This window comes from Geotrypetes seraphini, chromosome 12 (assembly GCF_902459505.1).
Source record: "Geotrypetes seraphini chromosome 12, aGeoSer1.1, whole genome shotgun sequence".
NCBI lineage: Eukaryota > Metazoa > Chordata > Amphibia > Gymnophiona > Dermophiidae > Geotrypetes > Geotrypetes seraphini.
Window position 1 is genome coordinate 91345933 of NC_047095.1, and position 19521 is coordinate 91365453.

Here is a 19521-nt window from a genome sequence, read left to right on the forward strand (position 1 = left end):
TACCTTAGAAAATAACTACCAAAGGCACTCATACGAGAGTGTGCATTTGCCTTGCAAGAAAACAGTTTTATTTATTCACTCCTAGCAGAATTTTGCACAACTGTGCAATGCAGAATTTGCAGAGAATAATCACTGCCGGTGACATCTACGGGAGCTTGCCACTTGCTCTGCAGGCTTCCCTCTACCACGTTCCCACCCTTGATAATGTCGCGTCCGCTTTCTTCAGGCAGGACCATGGTAGAGGGAAGCCTGTAGAGCTGGCAGCAGGTTGCCTCAGGAATTGGCGTTGCTGAGATACTGCTGGATTGGGGACAATGTGACGAGTCAGAAATGCTGGATGGGGGGACAGAGGTGAGAGGTGCTGGCTTGGGGGCAGGGGTGAGAGGTGTGGGCTGGGGGGCAGGGAGGGCAGGGGTGAGAGAGGTGCTGGCTGATGGGGCATGGGTAAGAGAGGTGCAGGCTGGGGGCAGGAGTAGAAGTGCAGGCTGGGGGGAACAGGGCTGTGAGGTTTTGGCTGGGGGGCGGCATGGGTGAGAGAGGGGCTGGCTGGGGGGCATGGGTGAGAGAGGTGCTAGCTAGGGGCAGGGCTGAGAGGTGCTTTCTTGGGGGAAGGCAGGGGTGAGAGAGGTACCTGCTGGGGGAGATAGGAGTGAGAGGTGCCAGCTGGGGAGGACAGGGTTGAGAGAGGTGCTGGGGGGGACAGGGGTGAGAGATGCTGGCGGGGGGGCAGGGGTGAGAGAGGTACCTGCTGGGGGTTACAGGGTTGAGAGGTGCCGATTGAGGAGGGACAGGGATGAGAGAGATGTGCCGGCTGGGAGGGGAAGGAATGCGGGAGGTGCTGGCTGGGGGGGGGCATGGGTTTGAGAGGTGCAGACTGGGGGGCATGGGTGAGAGGGCTGCTGGCTCAATAAGGATAGAGAGAAGACAGAGCTAGCTAGGGATGAATGGGGAAAGAGATGCTAGGAGGGTGGGAGGGGGTAGGGTGAGAGGTCAGAGATGTTGGCTGGAGCAATAGTGAGACGGATGAGTGAGAGATGTAGGTTTGAGGGGGTAGGGAAGAGAGGCTGGCTGAGGAGTGGAAGATCCTGTACACTGAGAGGCACAGAAACGGAGAAGAGATCCTAGATGGGGACTGAGCATAGAGACAGGGACACTGAAACAATACTGGGCATGGAGAGGGACAAACATGGAGAAGAATGCTTGAGGGGGAGACAGCATTGAGACATGCACAAAGAATGATTGCTAGACACAGGAACATTGCTTGAAAAGGAGTGATTCTGACAGAGGGGATGATGGGTGCAGGGAGGAGAAGCTAAGGATAGAGACCGGGGTGGGGGTGGGGGGTGGGGGGGAACAGATGCTGGACAGGACAGATAGAGACAAAAATATTGTTTAAATGTTGTCAAATAAACTTGCAGAATTTTGAAATTTTTTCCACAGAATTCTACCAGGAGTGTTTGTTAACCCCAAACTGTTTCACTTAAAGCTCCTTTGAGGAGCCTATGTTTAGTATTCATTGCACTTTTTTTTTTCTCTATTCAGAATAATAGATCAATCCAACAATGTGGAGATTGCCTCATTTCCAATCTACAAGGTGTTGTTTTGTGTCCGAGGACATGATGGTACAGCAGAGGGAAACTGCTTTGCTTTCACTGAGAACTATCTTGGTACCGAGGAATTCCAGATTCATATTTTCTGCTGCGAGATAAAGGAAGCAGTAAGTATAATAGAATAATAATAGTAATTTGTTTTAGAAGAGGACAATATATTTAGCATTAAATCATTTCTCTGCATTAAAGGATGTTAAATGTAGAGAAGCAACAGTTTAGAATGTTTGACTACTTAATTTATAGGTATTCATCTCTTAATTTATAGGTATTCATCTCAGAATTGTGCAAGGCTAGTTCTCCCTTAGGTATAGCTTCTGATGGATTGTAACAGAAAGAAACAAAACAAAAAAGAAACAATAGGGCCTGCAGTAAAGGAACACGACAGAAAACCAAAACAAAACTGCATGGAAAATGGACAGGGTGCAGGAATTCATTGAAATAACAAAAATTAAAAAAATACATAAGCAATGTAAAATACATCCAAAAGACTGGTCCTAATATTCATGTGGATCGGACCTGACACGGTCCGTGTTTCAAAGAAACACTTCTTCCTCAGGGGTCCCAGTGTTAAATATTGAACTAAGTACTGGGCAGACTTGCACGGTCTGTGTCTGTATATGGCCGTTTGGGGGAGGATAGGCTGGAGAGGGCTTCAATGGCTGGGAGGGTTTAGATGGGATGGAGTAGGTTTTAATGGAGATTTCGGCAGTTGGATCCCAAGCACAGTACCGGGTAGAGCTTTGGATTCTTGCCCAGAAATAGCTAAGAGAAAAAAATTTAAATTGAATCAGGTTGGGCAGACTGGATGGACCTTTTGGGTCTTTATTTGCCGTCATCTACTATGTTACTATGTTATAAATAGATTATCAGAAAACCAGATTGGATGGACTAAACAAAATCAACACTAGGCGTGAAAATCTCCTGTGTAAAGCACTGCACTATGGATGGATTGTAGGAATATTCTCCATTGGAAACATAATGAGAAGCACTTAGGACATTAGACCCCTTTAAAGTAAGCCCAGGTCAACGTTCTCTTATTTTTAAGGGATAATAATAATAACAGTTTATATACTGCAGGACCGTGAAGTTCTATGCGGTTTACAATGATTAAAAAATGCTACAAATTGAGTAGAACTGACAAGTTAAAATTAGTGAATAACAGCTCTAGAGATCAGATTAATGTGGGAAAGGTATAAATCAGTTGCCTAAGTACTTCAGGAACAGATATGTTTTTAGGTGTCTCCTAAATCCCCCATAAGTATTAGCAAGCATAAGTAATTGTTCCAGGTCTTTACCCCATAATACTACTTGATATGAGAGAAGATGTTGCTAAACTACTAAACTAAACTAAACCTTGGGTTTATATACCGCACCATCTCCACGAATGCGGAGCTCGGCACGGTTTACAGGAAGAAAGATGAGAGAGGAACTACAGTGGAGAGATTAAAGAGTTAGGTGTAAAGGGGGAAGGTGAGAGGCCTAAGAGGGGGGAAGTGTTACAGTTTTGAGAATAGCCAGGTTTTTAGGTGTTTGCGGAAGAGTTGGAGGGAGCTTGAGGTTCGGAGAGGGGAGGTGAGGTTATTCCAGATCTCAGTGATTCTAAAGAATTATAGTGAAAGAGAACATACTCAAAATATTTTAGACAAATCAATGACTACATTTTTTTCTTTTTCTTCAGGTCAGCAGAATTTTGTATAGCTTCTTTACTGCATTCAAACGCTCTTCCAAGCAGGCAGCAGATGTGAAGGACTCTGTTCTCCCTGCACCGGACAGTGATGTGTTCACTTTCACTGTCTCTTTGGAAGTCAGAGAAGATGACAGCAAAGGAAATTTTAGGTAAAGAGAAAATCAGTAGGTTAAGAATTAACACTCAAATTAGCTGATGACAAGCAGCCACTTTACAAAAATAAGAGCAGTGGTTTTCATAAGTGTGTGTTCTTTGATTTCTGGGTCCTATGCAGTGGCGTAGGAAGGGGTGGGGGTCTGTCCTGGGCACAGTCTTCTTAAGGCCGTGGCACCTCTCTTCCTCTCACCCTCCCACCCACCCCCACTCCTCTCCTTGCCATGCGCATGTGCCCTTTGACTACCCCCATACCTTTTTTAGCTTCCCTGGTGTAAGGTTGCTGCCTGCATTGGCATCGGCGCATTCTCAGACATCATTTCCGGGACCTGCACCTAGGAAATGACGTTAAAGGGCGAGCCGACACCGACGTGGGCGTGCTGCTCATGCTGGAGAAGTTAAAAAGGGGGCAGGGGAGGGGTGCTACTTCCCCAGGCACCGCTCACCCTTACTAGACCACTGATCCTATGTGCTCCCTGAGCAGTTTGTTTTCAAATCGCTTCACCTCTCTCTTTTTTAACCCTTTAATTGCTAGATGGTGAAATGGATGCTTTACATAGCTTTATGTTGAACGAGAGCAACAGTGCCATCCATGTATTAGGCATTGGGAGATGCAGATCTCCCATTAGAGCCTTAGAAGACACATGTTGCCTCTGAGCAACAATGCCAAATAAAGGGTTAATTTCCTACCAGATGGACTGTAGAAGCTTCAGGAAGCTTGACAAACCATTACCAATTGTGATTCTTTGTTTCATTTGAAGTTTATTATTTCATCATGGTAGATGTGAAAGATGTGATAGCTATTCTTGGGATCTTTTTAAACATTCATCAGTGTGCTGACAGATTACACAGGTCATTCAGTTCTGTGCATAGTTCACTAAGGACCCTTGACGCAGGCAGATGCCAAAACATGACAGTCTCGGGTCTTTTCAATAAACCGGTTCTTCAGTAAGAACATAAGTATTGCTGCTGCTGGGTCAGACCAGTGGTCCATCATGCCCAGCAGTCCGCTCACGCAGCGGCCCTCTGGTCAAAGACCAGCACCCTAACTAAGACTAGCCCTACCAGCGTACGTCCTTGTTCATTATGAACTTGTCTAACTCTGTCTTGAATCCCTGGAGGGTGTTTTCCCCTATGACAGACTCCGGAAGAGCGTTCCAATTTTCTACCACTCTCTGGGTGAAGAAGAATTTACTTATGTTCATATGGAATCTATCCCATTTCAGCTTTAGAGAGTGCCCTCTTGTTCTCCCTACCTTGGAGAGGGTGAACAACCTGTCCTTATCTACTAAGTCTATTCCCTTCAGTACCTTGAATGTTTCGATCATGTCCCCTCTCAATCTCCTCTGTTCGAGGGAGAAAAGACCCAGTTTCTCTAATCTTTCAATGTACGGCAACTCCTCCAGTGAATTGGTTCTTGTGACATCCTTTTCTCCCTTTGGCTGTCTAACTTTTCTTCTCCTACGTGATGTTCTGTGTTTTGTTTTTCTCTGAGTTATTGCAGAGTGACAAGACGATGCTTACATTTACATAACCTGGGGGCCTAGTTTGGACAGAGCATGGATAGAATCACAAAAAGGACACGTAGATTATAAAACTATGTACCTTACATGTGTATTTCCACTGTGTATGTTTACACATTTGCAGGGGCAGGTGTAAATGTACACAATTGCATTTTAGTCATGATTGTGCATTTAGCAGGTAATTCTTTGTATGTGCATACATGCCAAATAACACACATATCTTACACGTGCATATTTTTAAAGTAGCAATGCATATGAGTGGACCCTGGGTGGAGCATGGACATAGGTGCTTGTTTATGTGCGTGACTTTAGAATATACATGTGTCACTGGCCCTTAGGCACACACACGTATGCCAGCTCTATGGCTGATATAAGTGCTTATGCCTAAGTGCATATTTATTTATTCTATACCAGGGGTGCCCACACTTTTTGGGCTTGCGAGCTACTTTTAAAATGACCAAGGCAAAATGATCTACCAACAAAATTTTTTTTAAAAAAAACAAAGCACACTATACGCTGAGAAAATGTTAATTATCATTCCTATTCCAGGTTTTTTTCAAAGAGGTCAAGGCAGATGACTCTATGCACTGTCACCTCAGTAACAACCATACAAAAATAGACAAATATACACCCCTTCCCTTTTTACTAAACCACAATAGCAGTTTTTAGCGCAGGGAGCTGCGCTGAATGCCCAGCACTGCTCTTGATGCTCATTGGCTCCTTGCGCTAAAATCTGCTATTGTGGTTTAGTAAAAGGGGGGCCATAGTGCAAAATATAGACAGCAGATATAAATTCAGACAAATTTTGATCACTAAATTTAAAATAAAATCATTTTTCCTACCTTGTTGTCTGGTGATTTCATGAGTCTCTGGTTGCACTTTCTTCTTCTGACTGTGCATCCGATATTTCTTCCCTTCTTTTAGCCTGTATGCTTCCTCTCCTCCAGACCTCATTCCCTCCCTAAACTTTTTCTTGCTCTCTCCCGGCCCTTTCTTTCTCTCTCTCTTCATGCCTCCTTTCCTTCCTACTCAACCCCATGGCCTGCCATCTCTCTCCTTTCCTTCTATCTCTTCCTCCCCTGCCATGCTCTGGCATCTCCTCTCCTTCCTTTCTCTCTGGTCTGGCATCTGTCTTCTTAATTTCCCATCCCTCCCTCCATGTCCTGGCATCTTTTTCCTCTCCTTCTCTTCTATCTCTCCCTCCCCCCTCCATTATCTGGCATTTTCTCTCCTTCCTTGCCCCTGGTCTGGCATCTGTCTCCTTCCCTTCTCTCTCCTTCCATGGTCTGGTTTCTCTTTTCCTTCCCTTCTCTTGGAAGCCTGTGGCATTTACTGTGCGTCTGCTGCCGCCTCCATGTTTGCTAGACCGGCTGGAGGTAAAGGGCGGCATCACCCCACAGTTATAATGTCCGGTTTGGGCCTCTCAGACTTGCCGGCTAGTGGCCAAGCAATATAGATGCATTATAATATTTTTTGTTTTATTTTTTATCCCTACTTGCCCTGCCTTTTGGAGAAGCCCCAGTGAATGAACGGACGCAGCCACTTGCCTTCTCTGGCTCTGGGGATGCTGGAGCGGGAGAAGGTGACAGAAAAATATGTGGGGAGAATGGCACTCACCCATTTATGTTCGGCGGTGCTCTCCTCGGGGGCGGACACGAACGGAAACGTTCCACGGGGGAGGGAAGGCGACGCTCAGAGCATGGCTGCCACGTCCTGCCCCTTCGGCAGTCCAAATACTTGCCGCTGTGGCCGTGCGGGACGCGTCTGTGGCTGCAGCCAGCTACCAGAGTGTCGCGCCCCAAGGCCGGAGTTTGCACGCATTGTTAGAGGAACTGAACCCAGGCAGGGGGGGGGCGGGCTCTAACACTGCTCGCGCCGGCTTCCCTTCTGAAACAGGAATGACATAACTTCCTGTTTCGAAGAAGGGAAGCCAGTGCACGCAGTGTTAAAGCCCCGCAGTCGGGGGTCACGTGATGTCGAGCTGCTGAGCAGACGTCGGTGGGGTAAGCTCCCGATCCCGTTCCCACCATCGGCGATTATTGACCCCTGAACGCCGCGATTTTGTCGCTGTATTTTGGCGCTGGAATTGGTGTGACTCTCTCACAGTGTTTTCCTGCAATCGGGGCTTTATGACAAGCAAGCTGCCGCGCCGGGAGAGGGATCGCGGTCGCGCGAGTGATTCCAAGATGGCCGACCGCGAGTCTCCTCCGCCGCTCCCGGCGCCGACCGCGTGGGTGTCCGAAATAGTGGCCGAAGTGAAACTACTATTGGAGGGATCCCTGACCACGAAACTGCAACCTATCGTGGACAAATTAGATTCTGTGGACACTCGGCTGGAAACGCTGCAGGGAGAGTTTGCATCCTATCAGCAACGTCTCACCACTTTGGAGGATAGAGTTCAACAACGTGAAGGGGACCATCAACAACTGCGAGCTCAGCTTGTCGCTATGGAAGCAAAGGTGGAGGACCTTGAGAATCGGTCTCGTCGGGGGAATCTGCGACTGGTAGGCTTACCTGAATCAGTGAAGGATGGTGAGCTCCATTCCTTTCTGGAATCTTGGCTGCAGCACTCTTTAACCTTATCTGAAGCACATGGTCCCCTGAGAATTGAACGCGCTCATCGTTTGGGCCCGCTGGGAGCACCAGGCTCGCGAGCTCGAACTGTCATCCTTAAGTTGTTGAACTCTGCCCATAAGCAAGAGATTCTGCGAGCCATTCGCACTTCGGGCCCCCTGCTGTATGACAATTCCAGGGTGTTATGTTTCCAGGACTATTCCCCAGCTCTACAAGCCAAACGGAAGGAGTTTACACCCATCTGCTCCCAGCTGTTTCGGATGAAAATTTCTTTTGCCTTGCTGTATCCTGCACGTCTGAGGATCCGACATGCTGGTCAGACTCACTTCTTTATGGTGGCGGCTGAAGCGCTTCGCTTCTTGCAATCCTTGCAGGCCCCAGACCCTGCTCCTTGATAGCCCATTGGTTCTTTTCAGCTGGAGTTCCACTGGTCTATATATACCTCCTCTGTCTGATGTGTCCTGGAAGCCTTGATGCCTGACGGCCAGCTCCCGTGGTGGTCGGCTCTGGGCAGTACTTATTTTGAGGGCTGACAGACCTTGATGTGGTGCAGGCGCGATGGACCGATCTGGACTTCCTTCGGACAATATTCTTTCTTATCCTTCCTGGACTGTGTGGATGATTGGGAGGGGAGTGCATGTTTCTGTTGAGTTGGATGGAGTGTTTTGTATATAGGGAGCGATTCTCCCTTCCCGAGTGACTGTATGATTGAGGGATTAGCGTGGATGGGTAAGACAGGGAGGGAGTATTTGAGTGTTGGGTAGTGGGGGTTGATGGTACCTATGGAGGCTCCGTTGAGCATTTGCTTGTTGATTCATATTGCATTATTTCCTGATTGGTGGTTGCCCAAATTTAATGCCTAGTCTGTTATTGGGCATCGGGCGAGGTGTGGTTGGGTTTGTTTCTGTATTGTTTGGGGTGGATTCTGGGGTGCATTGCATTTTTTTGAATGCCTATAGATGGGGTTGCTTTGACTTGGCGAGGGTTGTTTCTTGTACATATTGTCTGCTAGGGGGGGGGGTTGGGAGCTACTTCACAGGGCCCTTGGACCACTAGTGGGTCACAAGAGGGATGGGGAGGGGATGGTGGGAGGAAGGGGCGGGTGGGTGGGTGGGTATGTGGGGTTTTCTTTTTGTTTTTCTCTTTCTACTTCTTTTTTTTTCTCTCTTCCCTTTTCTTTTGTTTATTTTTGTGTGTTCCTGGTGCCCTACAGATGGCCTTTTGTCTGGTGGTGGAAGCTCGGGTCTGGATTGAGGTCCTGGGAGCTGGTCGCTGGCTGGGACGGCCTCGCTCTCGGTTCTCTTTTTGGATTTTTGCCTGTCCTTTGTCTTTCTAATTTCACTTATGAAGCCTCTTAGATGTATTTCCTGGAATATAAATGGGGTCACTTCACCTATTAAACGACAAAAAATTTTGAGAGCCTTGAACCGTCAGAGAGCTGATCTTGTCTTCTTGCAGGAGACGCATTTGTCAGCGGCAGAGCATGCTAAACTCCAGACTTGGTGGGTTGGTCAACATTTGGGAGCACCGGCGAACAACCGTAAGGCGGGAGTTCTGATTTTGATTCGGAAGGGGTTGCCCTTTGTCCTTCAACAGCAGTGGGCGGATCCTGGGGGACGGTATATCATTGCTAAGGCGCTCCTTCATCGTCAGCCTGTGATTCTTTGTAATGTTTACGCTCCTAACAGCTATGACTCTCGGTTTTTCTCCTCGCTTATTCGCCTTCTTGGTCAACATTCTGATATTCCTTTATTGGTGGGAGGGGACTTCAATTGTGTTCATGACCCTTTGTTGGATAAATCACTTCCTACTCCCCAGGATAGGGTGCATCCTACTAGGGGTATTTCTTTACTTTGCTCATCGTTGGATGTTCTTGATGTCTGGCGGACGCTTCATCCAGGTGAGCGTGATTATACTCACATTTCTAGGGCTCATGCCTCTTTATCCCGGATTGATTACTGGTTGACTTCTAGCTCTTTGTTTTCTCGGATTGAATCGGCCACGATTGGTTCCTTTGATGTCTCTGATCACACCATGATTTTGTTGACCTTGCATTTGGATGTCTCTTCCCCGGGCTCCTTCCGCTGGCGATTTCCGCTCCGTTTGTATAAGGATCCGAAGTTTCAGGAGTTTCTGCTTCGGAAATGGTCTGACTATCAACATCATAATATGGAACATCGGGCTGACTCTACTCTCTTCTGGGAGGCTGCGAAAGCGGTGCTGCGCGGTGAGATCATGTCATATTCCAGCCATCAAAGACGTGCTCGAGATAGGGAGATTTTACACTTGGAACGTAGGGTAGGTGACCTACGTCGGCTTTACGGTCAATCTCACACTTCCTCTTTGCGTTCTCAGCTCTTGGCCTCCCAGTGCAAGCTTCAGGAATTGTTGCATGCTAGAACGGTCAAGTCGCTTGCTTATTATAGGTATCAACTTTTTCGCCATGGGAACCAACGTGGGACGCTCTTGGCAAGGGTGGTCCGTCGGTCAGCGGGTCGTACTCCTGTCCTCCAACTTCGCTCAGATGGGGGGGCCATGGTCCGGACGGATGCCGAGATCAACGCGGTGTTCTATGAATACTATAGGCAACTTTATTCACAACAATCTGATTTAATGGATGGCGCGGCCTATTTAGATGGCCTTTCCCTTCCGGGTCTGTCTGCTCAGGCAGTGGTGCATCTTAATGCCCCTATCACGGCTGAGGAGGTAGCAAGAGTAATACAGAATGGGTCGTTGCTGAAGGCCCCCGGGCCGGATGGTTTCCGGATGGAATTCTATAAACTCCTCCATCCCACCATAGCACCTGTACTGGCTGAGACCTTCACGGCCGCTGTCCAGCGGGGTACCCTTCCGGATTCTCTCTCCTCAGCTCAAATAGTCGTGCTGTTGAAGCCTAATAGGGATGCTGCCCTTTCTTCTTCTTACCGTCCTATCTCACTGTTGAATGTGGAGGCCAAGATGTTTGCCAAGGTTTTGGCTAATCGATTGGCTTGTGTTCTTCCTGATTTGATTGCTTCCCCTCAGGTGGGATTTGTGCAGGGGCGTACTAGTGTGAAAAACATTAGATCCATACTGGCTTCTTTGGAATTTGTGGAGAGGACCCGTCTTCCTTCCCTATTGGTCAGCTTTGATGCGGAAAAAGCCTTTGACCGTGTTTCTTGGAACTTTTTATTTGCGGTTTTAACTCGGTATGGCATAACAGGGTTTTTTCAGGATGCGATTCGGGTGCTTTATCATTCACCTACAGCCTTCGTTTGGGTCAATGGCCATAGTTCTCCTCTGTTCCCCATCCGTCGTGGTACGCGTCAGGGATGTCCCCTTTCTCCATTGCTCTTTGCTCTGTCGTTAGACCCCTTGATCCGTGATATTCAGCTTAATAGAGCTATTTCAGGTATTCGAATTGGTTCTTCCGAATTCAAGATCTCGGCTTTTGCGGATGCTCTCTTGGTTCATATTTCAGATCCCATTGTATCTCTTTCCAATATGATGGCCACTTTTCAGGAATATGGAGATTATTCTGGTTTTAAGCTTAATCTTGACAAATCTTTAGCGTTGGCCACGTCCTCGTCGTTACGGGACTCTTGGCCTGGGCCCTTCCCGCTTCAATGGGCTTCCTCTTCGTTTCGTTACTTAGGGATCTTGTTGACGCCTTGTACTTCGGCGTTATATCGCGTCAACATTGATTCTTTGTTCTGTTCCTCGACTGAGTATTTTGCTCGTTGGTCTCCTCTTCCACTGTCTTTATTAGGCAGGATCCATTTGTTTAACATGATCCTTTTTCCAAAATGGCTTTATACTTTGCAGTTACTTCCTTTGTGGCTTTTGAAACGGGATATTACTAAATTGCATTCTATGCTTTCTAGATTCTGCTGGGGGGGTCGACGACCACGGGTGGCGTTGCGTTACCTGTTTGGCTCGTGGGGAAGCGGGGGACTGGGGTTACCGCAGTTCCGGTTATACAATGCGGCCTGTTTGTTGCGTTACCTGGGGGAGTGGCTTTCGGATCGCCAGGATTTTACTCCGAAACCCTATGAGAAGGATTTTTTTGCCCCTTGGCATATTTTGTCCTTGGTGCAGTCGCCTCGTTCTGCCTTACCGGTGCCATTTAGGGGAAGTGTGTTGTTACACTCTCTACGCGTCATCTGGTCTTATGTATTGCATTCTTGGAATGGTACTCCCTCGACTACTAGATACTTACCTATTCAGGGGAATCTGCAATTTAGCCCTGGTAGTGAGAATGCTTGTTTTCGTAAACTGGCATCTCGGGATTATACGCTGCTTGCTCATGTTCTCCAGGCTGATGGCTCTTTAATGTCCTGGGATGTTCTAGTCCGGTCTGGAATTTTTTCTGTGGGTGACTTTTTTGCGTTTCGGCAACTTCATCATTATATTCAATCTCTCCCCCGAGCCGCTTTGGCGTTTCCTATTGAGGACAGATTCGCGACACTACTGGATCCCTATTTGGAGACTGGGTTTACGGTTTCAGGTCTTTATAAAGATCTCCAGCGTTGGTTAGGTCCGGCTGATCGTGCTGCACTCCAAGCTCGCTGGTGTCAAGATTTGGGGATGGCTCAGGACGCTTTGGATCTCCCTTCCTTAATTTCCAGAATTCCAGGAGTGTCTGTTAATGCAGATCTCCGGGAGTGTCAATTTAGGGTGATTCTTCGCGGCTATTTTACGAAAAGTCAGTTATATTATTCAGGTTATACGGATTCTCCGTTGTGTCCCAAGTGTCTCCAGCAACCCCACTCGTTTATTCATGCCTTTTGGTCCTGTGTGAAAATTAAACTCTTCTGGAGACAGGTTTTATCTTATGTGGAGTGCATTTTTGGTAAGGCACTCCCCCTTTCTGCAGCTGGTCTCCTGCTGGATAAATATGAGGCCTTTTGTTTATCTGATTCGGGTCAGCGGCAGTTTATGAGACGGGTGGGTGTCTTGGGGAAGAAGGTGATTCTGGCTGTTTGGATTGGAGATACCTTGCCCTCCTTCTGGGCTTGGAGGAATCGTTTGCATGCTCTGCTGCTGTTGGAGCGGAAGGATGCGTCTTTTAGCCTGCGAAGAAAACGCCAATTTCTGCGGATCTGGGATTCTTATCTTTTTTCATTATCACCACGGGCTCGAAGTGATATCCTGAATTTATTGTAATCCTCTCTGGGCCCCGAGCTTGTTGTATTTTTGTGAGGGCACCAGGTGCACCTTCTGTTCTTCCCCCCCTTTTTTTTTTTTTTTTCTCTTTCTTTTCTTCTTTCTCTCTTCTCAGTGTTGGAGTTTAGCTTTTCTCTTTGGCAGTGGGTTATCTGAGTCCAAGCCTACTGCACTAGGGTTCTTCTACTTTTCAGATCAGGGAGTTTGGGGTGGGGTGGGGGTAGGGTGGGTGGGGTGTTGAATCCGATCTCATGTATCTGATTATTTTCTTTGTAATTGTGATTCTTGTTTGTTGGTTTGTGTTTTTGTATTATTTGATAATAAAAATTGATTCAACATAAAGCCCCGCAGTCTGAGTTCAATTTGCTTGTGGGCAAGAGGGCAGTGAGTGAGTGGAAGGGAGGGAAGCTGTCTTCACCAGGTAATCGGGGAGAAGAAGGCTGATTGGCAGGTAGATTTTGAAAGCAACGCGAGTCTATCACGGAGCCTGGGATGGGCTCTGTGATCGACTCACGTTGCCTTCCTGAGCTACCGGTCGATCGCGATCGACGTATTGGGCACCCCTGTTCTATACCATTCTTAGAACGGTTTACATGAATCTATTCAGGTACTCAAGCATTTTTCCCTGTCTGTCTCGGCGGGCTTACAGTCTGGGCAAGTCTGACAAAGATGGCAAAATAAAGTTTACAAAGCATAGTAAAAATATAATATGACAAAACATGGTATGGTGAGGCTTAGCATGGCTAGCATGATTCAGCAAAACAGAACATGATAAGTATAGTATTACATAGCATGGCTAACATAGTATAACATGACTAAAAAAATGGTTAGACAAGCATTCATGACAAGACATAGCATGGATGATGTGGAATGGTAACATTGTAGCAACTATGGTATTAGAGATTGCAGCAAGCCCAACAAAATTTGGTAAACAAGGTTTATAGTAGGACAAGGATGGCAAACAGTATGTGGTAGAACATTGGATGGCAAAACATGGCATGGTCAGATATAGAATGAAGCACATCAGTGTTTGAGACTCAAGACAGTGGAGAAACGAGCCCTTTGTCAGAAGGTCTGAGGAATTTGAGTTGGCACGCTCATGGGTCAAGAGTAGAGGTTTTTATTGCCTTTCTGAGGTTCAGTAGACCACCTAATGATCTTATGTGGATAGGTAGTTCCAGGTAGGTAGTGCAAGCAAGATCTTTTCTGGGTGTTCTCAAGGCGGAGGGTGCATTCTGAGGGAGCAAGTAATCTCTTTTCTTCTTGTGAGTGAAGCGGTCCAGTGAGTAGGGCAGAAGTTTGGAGGCCATATAGGCCAGTATTATGTCATGGAAGAATGTGTAGGCCATTACTGGGCCTTTGAATATACATTGTTTTTCAATCAGCTGCCAGTGAGCAGCACGTAACGCCGGGGCGATCGGGTCTTGTATGTGGAGGTTCTTCAGGAGTCAGAGGGCGACATTTTGTACTCATTGTAGTTGACAGAGGTTTTTTGTAGTAAGGCCATTTAGGAGCACTAGTATTCTGTAAAGGAAAGTAGATGCTTTATAGAATATGCTTCTATATATAGGTGCACAGTTAATAGAATTGCTTCCTTATCACTTTTGGGAGGCGAGATGGAGCTGCATTGTGCAGTTTCTTTGAGACTGTTGTATAAATACATACAGGTACCAAAGCATCTTTATGAATATAGTTTCAAAATAGGCACCTGCTTGGCCTCTTAGCCTTATCTTCTTTCTTTATTGATCTGCTAATAATTTAATTTAAATATTTATAATCTGCCTTTTCATCCATGTAGGGCATACAAAAGTGATCACAAAATGTCATTGCAATTACATAGCATATAAAAAATGCATAATAAAATAAAATGGAATCTAATCTAATCTGCAATTTTTATGTTGCTCTATGGCTAACGGGGTTCAAGGCGACTTAAAATTCAAGGGAGTTAAAATGTGATTAGGAATAATAGCAGTTATAAAGCAAACATACTAAGTGGAAATCATCTAATTATGATGTAGCCGGCTATTACAAGAATATATAGAGAAGACAGCAGATAAACAGAACAGTGGATTAATTTATGATCCATTAGTATGTTTATGTTTATTAAAATTAAAACACATATTCAATTAAAAAAAAAAAAGAACGTAACGTCTAGGAAAGACCTATGCATTTATACAGAAGAAAAGAAAAGGGCATACCTTCTAAAAACCTATCATGATCACATTAGTAACATTGTTAAATCAACTTTTTACAGACTTTGTCAAATCCGTTCAGTTTCAAAATTTCTATGTCCAAAGTCTCTTAACATATTACCGTATTTTCACGCAAATAACACGCACCCGTATAAAACGCGCACACGAATATAGCGCGCAGAAATCACGATGATTTGCACAAAAACTTTGATATACCGCGCTCACGGGTATACCGCGCATGCTGCCCGACGCTCCTTTCGCCCGCCCTGACTTTCCGTGCGCTGTCCCGACTCTCCGTTCACCCCCCCTGACTTCCGTGCACTGTCCCCCCTTGAAGGTCTGTCCCCATCCTGAAAGCCTGATGCCCCCCCCCCGACGTCCGATACATCCCTCCCCCCCCCCCGAAGGACCGCCGACTCCCCAACAATATCGGGCCCGGAGGGAGCCCAAATCCTCCTGGCCACGGCGACCCCCTAACCCCACCCCGCACTACATTACGGGCAGGAGGGATCCCAGGCCCTCCTGCCCTCGACGCAAACCCCCCTCCCCCCCAAGAACCTCCGACCGCCCCCCAGCCGACCCGCGCTCCCCCTGGCGACCCCCACGACCCCCCCACCCCCCTTCCCCGTACCTTTGGTAGTTGGGCCAGAAGGGAGCCCAAACCCTCCTGGCCACGGCGACCCCCTAACCCCACCCCGCACTACATTACGGGCAGGAGGGATCCCAGGCCCTCCTGCCCTCGACGCAAACCCCCCTCCCCCCCAAGAACCTCCGACCGCCCCCCAGCCGACCCGCGATCCCCCTGGCGACCCCCACGACCCCCCCACCCCCCTTCCCCGTACCTTTGGTAGTTGGGCCAGAAGGGAGCCCAAACCCTCCTGGCCACGGCGACCCCCTAACCCCACCCCGCACTACATTACGGGCAGGAGGGATCCCAGGCCCTCCTGCCCTCGACGCAAACCCCCCTCCCCCCCACCCCCGACCGCCCCCCAGCCGACCCGCGATCCCCCTGGCGACCCCCACGACCCCCCCCACCCCCCTTCCCCGTACCTTTAGTAGTTGGCCGGACAGACGGGAGCCAAACCCGCCTGTCCGGCAGGCAGCCAACGAAGGAATGAGGCCGGATTGGCCCATCCATCCTAAAGCTCCGCCTACTCACCAGTCGGGTTGGGCCCATGTGCCTCAGGCCGCGCCCCCAGGTGGGACCTAAGGCTCCAGGGCCTATTCTGATTGGCCCACGCGCCTTAGGCCCCACCAGTAGGCGGAGCTTTAGGATGGATGGGCCAATCCGGCCTCATTCCTTCGTTGGCTGCCTGCCGGACAGGCGGGTTTGGCTCCCGTCTGTCCGGCCAACTACTAAAGGTACGGGGAAGGGGGGTGGGGGGGTCGTGGGGGTCGCCAGGGGGATCGCGGGTCGGCTGGGGGGCGGTCGGAGGTTCTTGGGGGGGAGGGGGGTTTGCGTCGAGGGCAGGAGGGCCTGGGATCCCTCCTGCCCGTAATGTAGTGCGGGGTGGGGTTAGGGGGTCGCCGTGGCCAGGAGGGTTTGGGCTCCCTTCTGGCCCAACTACCAAAGGTACGGGGAAGGGGGGTGGGGGGGTCGTGGGGGTCGCCAGGGGGATCGCGGGTCGGCTGGGGGGCGGTCGGAGGTTCTTGGGGGGGAGGGGGGTTTGCGTCGAGGGCAGGAGGGCCTGGGATCCCTCCTGCCCGTAATGTAGTGCGGGGTGGGGTTAGGGGGTCGCCGTGGCCAGGAGGGTTTGGGCTCCCTTCTGGCCCGATATTGTTGGGAAGTCGGCGGTCGTTCGGGGTGGGGGTGCGAGTGGTCCTGCCGGGGGGGGGGGATGTATCGGACGTCGGGGAGTCGGCCGGGCAAGAGGGCTTGGGCTCCCTCTTGCTCCGATCGTGGATGCGGGTGTGGGTGGGAGCGCGTGCGAGCGGTCGTTCGGGGTGGGGGTGCGAGCGGTCCTGCTGGGGGGGTGAATCGGGCGTCGGGCGGGGTGGGAACTATGTTTTAAAACTTTGGTATACCGCGCTCACGCATATAACGCGCGAGGGGTATGCGCGGTAGGTAAAAACGCGTATAACGCGCGCGTTATATGCGTGAAAATACGGTAATTCACTCCTTGGTTATTTCAAAAATCGATTATTGCAATGCCCTATTCAAGGGAATAGCCCAAAATGACGTTTACAGATCATCCAAAATGCTTCAATTAAACTTATAATGAAAGCTAAGAAATTCAATCACATGATTCCCTTTCTTAAGAAAGCGCATTGGCTCCCAGTCGCGTACCGTATAACGTATAAATTAAGTTTGCTTACCTTCAAATCTTTGCTATACAAAACTCCGGCCTTCATTTACAAATCTTTGATTCCCTATACCTCAACTAGACTACTGAGGTCCAATGATCAACATTTACTAGTTATTCCCTCACTTAAAATTATTAATACACGGTGTCATTTCATCTTTTCTGTTACAGCTCCTCAAACATGGAATTCCCTCCCTATTCACTTAAGGGTAGAAAAAAATTTGGATAAATTTAAGAGCAAACTAAAAAGCTTTCTTTTTAAGGATGCATTTGATAATTAGAAAGCTTGATTAGGAGTTTCATTCCAATTCCATAACTTCTCTGAAGTTCATTGTTCTCTCCCTTCCTATTGTTTTTTTTTTTTTTTTTTCCATAATTGTCTTCTCTTCTATCAACAATTTGTATTTCTCTTCCCATCCTTTCCTCTTGTTTTTAATATGTTTACAAAGTTAGTCTTCAATATGTTTTGTAAGGTTTAGTTCTTTGTTTTGTTGCCCCCTTAATTTTGTAATTTTACTGATATGTTCATCGATTAGAATTTTGAATAAGCGATTAATCAAATTTATAATAAATTTGAAACTTTACTTGAAAAAAAAAACCCCCACTCCATAAGAAATACATTGATAATAACTTCTTAATAAATAGTTAGGCACCAATGGATCATCTAAAAACAACAAATTTGATAGTCTGAGATATCGTTAATAGTCTTCACTTCTAGTGATTCAGAAAAACAGGTCTTAAGATGATGGTGAAATACTGTGTTATCTTAAATTCCCGAGGCAATCCAGTCCGTAAAGATGGAGCAGCACCTGAGAAATATCTCTGATTTGTCCTAAGTCAGACAGTGCCTGCAAATGCAAGAGCAAAATTTCTAGTTTGAAATACTCTGAAAGCCAGACACAAGATTTAAAACTTTACTTGTTCAGTAGGTAGCCAATTAAAAGCTGGTAGGATTGGAGAGAGTCAGTCGAAATATTAACTGTGAGTTACTAACTTAACTGTTTTATTTTCAACCCTTTAAAATCAATCAATAGCATTTTTAGGAAGGCTTAAATAATAGCATTAATTAAAGTGTTAATACTACTGCATTTTAGTCTAGGTCTTATCAACCACCCCTGCAATTTGTTGTTGAATGAACAGTTTAGGTTTTACATGATATCTAGGCTTTTAACTCTTTAAAATAAAGTTATTATTATTATTATTATTATTCAACATTTTCATGTCTTCTGGCTTAGGACTATTGGTCATCCTAAAGGATACAAAGCCACTTATTTATTTCTGTATAGTAGGTGTTCTATAGGGACAGGAGGACATCCATTCTCACATACCTTTAACCTCAAATCAATAACTTCTATAGACAAGTTTAAGAAAAATCTGAAAACATCTTTTCTCTGATGCATATTCTCAGGTTTAATGGGTAATGTAGTATGAAAAACAGAAGAAATTTCCCAATGTTATTTCCCTCCCTTATTTTTCTATTAATTTTTTGAAGTTTTTTCCCCGAACCTTAATCTCACATTTTATGTTGGTTTTATTATTTACAATGTATTGTTATTACAACCTGTTTTAGATTGTAAGACATCCTGAAGGTTCCCCCTAGGGCAGGATATAACATTTTTAATAAACTTGGAAACTTAGATATCATTGACAGAGCCTAGTATGGATTGTCTATAATGTCACCCTCTGATGTTCACATGTGAGATTGTGATGTTATGTAATGTATTTATAACCTGCTTTCTCCTGGTAAGGTCCAAAGTGAAGTCACAGTTAATAGCGAATAGCTCTAAGAATATTACAAAAGAATTATGATTACAATATTATAACTTTAGATTAAGTATTTATGAAAAAGAAATGATTTCAGTTTTCTTTGAAAAAGATAATAAGAAAGTTTTAACTGGATAAAAGTGAGCTCCAAATTTTAAAAGATAAAATAGAATAAACTTTCTAAAAATCGTGTTTTACTCCTAGACCTGAAAATGTTGGAAAACAGAGAAAACCCCATTTCATTGTTCGGCTTGCTTGACCTATTCGAGGAATCTTTTAAGCAATAATAGAACTATTAGAAGACTGCCCAAATAATATTTTGTTTAGTAGAAACAATTTTATTGGTGAAGCAGTGCAGTGATACCACAATACAATCAAAAACACCAAGATAACAATAAAACATATGAAGAAATATAACAGAAGTAATAAGCTGCACATCACCGGTTTTAATGTTTAAACTTACCCACTCCTCCACCTATCCCCATCCCTACACCTTCCCTGCCCCCCCCCCCCATAACTTGAAACCCCCCAATAATACAGTGTAGGATTCCTGGCACAAAAGTAGATAAA

General features: G+C 46.6%; 1 protein-coding gene across 3 annotated transcripts in view; it reads left to right on the plus strand.

Moving 5' to 3' along the window:
• RABGAP1L (RAB GTPase activating protein 1 like) overlaps positions 1 to 19521 on the plus strand; it is a 978589-nt gene that overhangs the window by 131740 nt on the left and 827328 nt on the right. For all 3 annotated transcript variants that reach the window (XM_033916610.1, XM_033916611.1, XM_033916612.1), the window contains exons 6-7: positions 1543 to 1717; positions 3289 to 3446. In XM_033916610.1, coding sequence (XP_033772501.1) covers positions 1543 to 1717; positions 3289 to 3446 — 333 coding nt within the window. The remainder of the gene's footprint in view (positions 1 to 1542; positions 1718 to 3288; positions 3447 to 19521) is intronic.